This window comes from Crocodylus porosus, unplaced genomic scaffold (assembly GCF_001723895.1).
Source record: "Crocodylus porosus isolate Cpor-Errol unplaced genomic scaffold, CroPor_comp1, whole genome shotgun sequence".
Lineage (NCBI taxonomy): Eukaryota > Metazoa > Chordata > Crocodylia > Crocodylidae > Crocodylus > Crocodylus porosus.
The window spans coordinates 5,178,948-5,184,771 of NW_017728907.1; the positions used below are offsets into that span (position 1 = coordinate 5,178,948).

A 5,824-nucleotide genomic window follows, 5' to 3' on the forward strand; every position below is an offset into this window, starting at 1 on the left:
AACTTCTCAGGATAAGATTCAGTATGTAGATCCACACAGTGACAAAAGAAAACAGCCAACTTCCTTTTCAGACTCCCAGTGCTCCTGCAAATTGGAGCTCAGTAGAAGGGAGAAATAGGACAAGAGGTTTTTCTCTTTCCATTCTCCCTCAAGCCTGCAGCCACTTGGAAAAAAAAGAGATTCATAGCAACAATAGACACTCTCTCATAAAGGGCCACATAACAGCCTTGCAGCAAGCAAGCAGTACAGAAGAGCTGCCCTGGGGAGCACCAGAAAAGAAAAGGCCTCGGAGCCAGAGCCAATAGCAAAGACAGTCTGAGACATTATCATTGGAGCCAAATAAAACAGCTGAATGACAGTGTCAAATGACTCCTAGCATGAGTGCTAAGGGGAACATGCAAAGATGCCTTATTAAAAATATCTCTTCAAATACTTCCCGGTACAGCTTGATGGTAAATAATCAAAATCAGAGCTGTTGCTGCTTACTTGTGATTGGTGACTGAAACTATATCCTAGTCACTGTGTCTGTTCCCTAACTAAAATAGCATCTATGCATTTTCACTCACATTTGAGTACCACATATGTCCATTAGGCTTAAACTCAGGACCTCCAGACCTACGAACAGACCTGCTGAAGGGCTGCATCCTCCAAATGTGGCATGATAACATCTGGATTAGGCACAGTGGGAGATGAAGAGCATACACTGAACAGTGGGACTTTTTTCCACTTTGGCTTCTGCAAATTATTGTGTATGACTTTTTTGATTGGTTTTGTTTTTTTAATGAAGAACAACGTTCATGGCAAGTAAACATAAAGGGCCATACAAACAATCCCAGGTATTCAGCCAAGTCTACTTTGCTAGCCCTACCACTGACTCTTAGTACCCATGGAAAAATGTATTACAAGTAAAAGGCAATAAATAAAAAAAACCTGACTACCATTCACACTAATTGCGCTAATTAAATTCTGCCTCAACAACTCTGGCGTTTTGTTTTGTCTCTCTTGTTTCTGGAAAAAAAGAAAACTATGAGCAGTCTGAGAGTCATTCCCATATTTTCAATTTAATCCTGGGTAAACCTGTGTGTTACCCAGAGAAGGAAAGCGTGTCTCTAAAGCAAATTGTGGTTTTCCTGATTAGGCCCTTTGTTTTTTCTTGCACTGCAGCAATCTGGTTAAGACCAGGTTGACTTGGTGCAATCTAATCTAAATGGGTACTATAACATATGTTGACACAACAAAATGCCCAGGGAAGAGATTATTTGATGGTATAAAACTCCTTTGAATTCTCAGTTGTTAAAAAGACGAGCCAGACCCAAGGAATCAGCATGACCAGCCAGTCTCAGGGAATCCAGCAGCTTTTACAAGCAGAAAAACGCGCCAAAGACAAAGTAGAAGAAGCCAAAAAGAGTAAGTATTTGGTCTGGGTTTATTGTATTGTCCTATGGAATGCTCATTAGAAATACAGTAGTTTGGTAAAATATCAGTATTATTTCATCTGTACAAAGGATCATGAATTTCCTGCTGCTTCTACTCATTCCTGCTTGCCAGCTCAGTCTCAGCACGCAGATTACTACTAGTATCACCTGTGATCAGGCAATTAATCCATATTAAAGAGTTTGTTTAGCTCCTTTAGCTCTATCCTAATTTTATTTAGCTGTCACGAGCTGACCAGGCCTATAAGTGGTTTTATTCTGATAGAAAATTGGGAGATTGTATTAGGAGTATTGGCAACACTTTAAGAACTCAAAAGTCATCAAGAGTCAGACACCCCCAAATTCATAAGATATAAAAGTAAGAAAAGTTATGCCCTTGTCACTGGTTTTCTGTCAAATATGTTGCAATCACAGAACATATTTTTTATTCTTTTAATCAAGTTCAAATAGTCACATAATAAATAATATAACTCCTGGAGTTGGATCTTTAAAAAAAAAAAAACATTATATATCACCAGTCACAAGAAAAACCATGAGAATTCACACCACTGTGAGGGTTTACCCCAATAATCAATGTAAGGCATGCAGTCAGCAAGAATATACTTAAAATCATGTTGCTAAACACTCAACTCAAGAAGAGAAATAGCAAACAAAAAGTTGAGATTCTTTTAAGCATATTAGGTGTCTGGGTATATAAATATGAGGATATTACATTTAAAAGCTTAATTTATCAAAGGCAAACATGGGCAAAAGGAGTAATGAAACAAAGGTATACGTACAAGAATAGCAAACTCCACTTGCAGCTGCAAATGAACATCCTTAGTATTTAAATAAAACAAATTATCACGTCCCTGCAATCTCTCCATGCATATTCTTCCTCATTTTATGTATGGTGGTCCTCTCTGTGATCTCAATAGAAGAACATGTAGAATGCACTCCCACTACAAAGTACTTATTCATCAATTGTTGACCTGCCTCAGCTTCACAGGGGGGATTACAGGTGATCTTTCACAGATTCTGAACATGGTTTAGAATACTGTACCTTTAAATTTTATGTTACTTGACTGACCTGCAACTGAAAAATATTAGGAATCAGAGAAGAAAGCCAATCAAAAAAGAGGAAAGGAATGATGTTATGCAAAGAATGTTTCAAAGTAAAGTTGCTGAGGGACTTAATCAGACCTATAGAGTGTGTAAGTGTTGTAGAAGGAAATATACTACACGGAAATATAGTCTGTGTTTCAAGTAGAAATGTAGACTGCCGTGTTGTGTCAATTAAGAAACCAGTCCTGTAGCCCTAGTACACAAAACAGTACTGCTATTAATGCAGTCATGTATTGTTTATGTGATACTAACAGTTCACTCTGTGCTTTAAAGACCAGTCAAATGGCAGGGTCTGTTCTGAACAGTTAACAATCTACATCTAGATTATACTCCAGATACATGCATGCAGTGCCATTAGTTAAAAAAAAAAATTAACATCTCTGTATGACCATGCAAAGGGCGTTAACAAGGTGTTTCATTCTAGGTGCCCAGGAGTAGGCAGTAAGTTTCTGTCCTCAAAGGAGATAGTTACAGGTCTTGCCATGTATTAACCAGCACAGTTCAGCTGCCCTGGGTGGTATTGTGATTTGTACTGGTAAAAGCCAGATCCAAATTACTTTCTCAAAAAACAAGGGGTTAGTAAGAAGGGAACTTTCTCTCTCAAAGAGGCACAGCCTGGACTTAAATGAAATCAATGAAAGTTTTGTTTAAGGGCAGCAGGATCAAGCCCCTACTGATAACATGAAATTGAAAATTAAAAAGGCAGCTAACAGGAATATTTCAAATAAAAAACTCAGACAATTTAAAAGTGCAATTATAATCAAAAGCATAAAGTTATGCCCATTACTTAAATATTTTGCTGAATTAAAGTGCAAGATTCAAGTGCTTAGGAAAATACATACATATGTCCATCACCTTAAGCACTGCTACAGAAGATGGGATGCTTCAAGAGCCTCCCTAGCATAAAGCACTTTCCAAAACCCCTTGGAGCCAGAAACTTAAATCAGAATACTGAGTGTTCCTGTCAGTGCTTTGCCACTAAGCTGAGAGTTAGTCAATGGATACAGACAACAGGTTATTGAATGTTTTATCATCAACATGCAAGAAATATATATATTCCTTACATATGTCCCTCATATTGTTTTTAAGCAAAGTATGCTTGTTACTGTTTCAAAAGACAGGGAAAAAATCAACTACAGCATGTAAAAGCAAAATATATGCCCTCTCTCAAAATTGGATGAAGTACCAGATTGCCCACAACCTACAGTTTGATAGATTTTCGCCTTTTTGCTAAATAATGTAAGCTGCTCTCACAGCATGGACCAGTATGTGGGATGCTAGCTAATGCTGAGAGGTGTCTGTGTAAGGCAGACAGTGTTGTCCTGTGGGGCCAGGCCAACCCTCAGGGTCTCAATATCGTACTGTTAGATGGGAGAGTGCAACACAATGGCACATATACAAACACACAAATCAATTAGGTGCATACACACACACTGCCAACTCAGCCACATACACATCCAAACTAGCCTAGGTACATGCATACTTATCACCAATTCAAACACATACACACACCACAGATTAGACAACATTCAGTTGTCAATACCCACACACCCACTTACCCACTTACATGGATCACTAATTCAGATATCATGCACACGATGACATATATATGTATCTTCATTCAGTTCACACACAAACCACCCACCTACACATATACACAGATGAGTTCCTAACTTGGATGGTACGGTATGTATGTGTGTGTTTGGGGTACTTGCGATACCTGGGGGAAGGTTAAGGTTAAGGTGAGAGAGAAAGTGTAAGGAGTAAAAGTTGCTGGAACCAGGATTAGAACTGGTAGACTAGAGAGAAGCTGGTTGAGGAACTGAGGCTTGGGGCTGCTTAAGGTCAAATGGCCCCAGGGTTACTCAAGGTCACTGGTGCAAAGGGAAAAAGCCCGGTGGCAAGGAGGAGATGACCAGGAAAGAGAGAGAGGCAGAAAGCTGGGAGCTTGGGGCTGGAAACTGAGGCTCAAGGCTGGGTGCTTGGGGCAGGTGAGTGGTGGCAAGGAGGAAACAGTCAGGAAACAGACAAAAACCCAACTTGCAGTTTCAAAATAACAGGTTTATTAAGCAGACAACACACTACACAGCCCCATGCCTACACACACACACAATGGTAGCAGGAGAAAGACTCAGTGGAAGGGTTGGAGTCCAGATAGAGAAGAGAAACAGTGTCCAAGTCCTTTGCTTGGGGAAGGAAGGTGAATGATAGCTACCTATCCTGGGCTATGAGTTGATCCTCGGTGGCCAGTCAGGGTCTTCCCCAGAAAGGTGTTGTCCAGAGGCCGGTCGCCAGCAGGGCCTTTGGGTGGATAGGTGGTGTGGCATGGTGCTGGTCCAGATGAAGAGGGCGTCCCAAGGAGTCAGTCTTCACTACCCCTTTTTATGGGGCAGACTACCTATGATCTCCTATGGGGAGGGCATGTCCAGGCAAGGTCAGTCCTGTTCCAGAGGGTTCCAGGTGTTGTTACTGAGCATGTGCAGCCTTGGCACAATGGTGGGTTGCCTCATCTTTTGTTTCTTGAATGCTGAGGGTAGTTCCAAGAGCTGGGTCGTTGGTTCAGGTATCAGTTTTGATGGTTCGGTCATTCAGAGGGAGCTACTTTTAGACATACTGCCACTGTCTCTCAAACACCCTCATTCATCCCCATTCATTCAGGAACCAAGTTACATAGGAGGTGTAGGTATGAGTCATAGATTACAACATACTTACACAACAGGGCATGGGGACAAGATGGGAACAAGATGGGGACCTGACACACAAAATGGATACTTGACATCACTCATGCCAACACACATTGCAGGCCTAAATCATACAATGTCAAAATGAAACAATAAAAATCAATGCACAAATTATAGGAATACAATATAATACAATATAAAACAGTAAAAATCAATACAACATAACAGAATGCTATGTACAATATATCAAAAGGGTCCTATTACAATAATAGTATACAAGAACTTGTCTTAGCTTACCTAGTACTTGTAATCACTTACAAGGCATAGAGAGGGCAGAGAGAAAGTCAGAAATGGTTGGGCAAAGGGAGGAAATGCATTTTTAAATTTAAAAAAAAAAGAAAAACTGGGGGTTTTGCTACAACAGGACAAAAGCAGACAAGACAGTGCCTGATTAGGGCTTCTTGGAGATAATCAACAGTGCACCCGCCGAGCCTCGATCATACGATCCCGTGCCGCCCGGCCCAAGGACTTGGTGGTAACCTTTCGCTCCGTCCCTTAGGGGAGGTGTCACCGATCTCCTGGTTCAGGCGGTCTTCCCCCTCCTTA

At 40.7% G+C, this 5,824-nt stretch overlaps 1 protein-coding gene across 1 annotated transcript in view; it reads left to right on the plus strand.

The window, feature by feature from the left end:
* Window positions 1-1,236: 1,236 nt before the first annotated feature.
* Window positions 1,237-5,824, plus strand: part of ATP6V1G3 (ATPase H+ transporting V1 subunit G3) — a 20,673-nt gene continuing 16,085 nt past the window's right edge. The window contains exon 1 of the mRNA XM_019530686.1: window positions 1,237-1,407. Within this exon, the coding sequence (XP_019386231.1) occupies window positions 1,326-1,407 (82 nt within the window). The 5' untranslated portion in view covers window positions 1,237-1,325. The remainder of the gene's footprint in view (window positions 1,408-5,824) is intronic.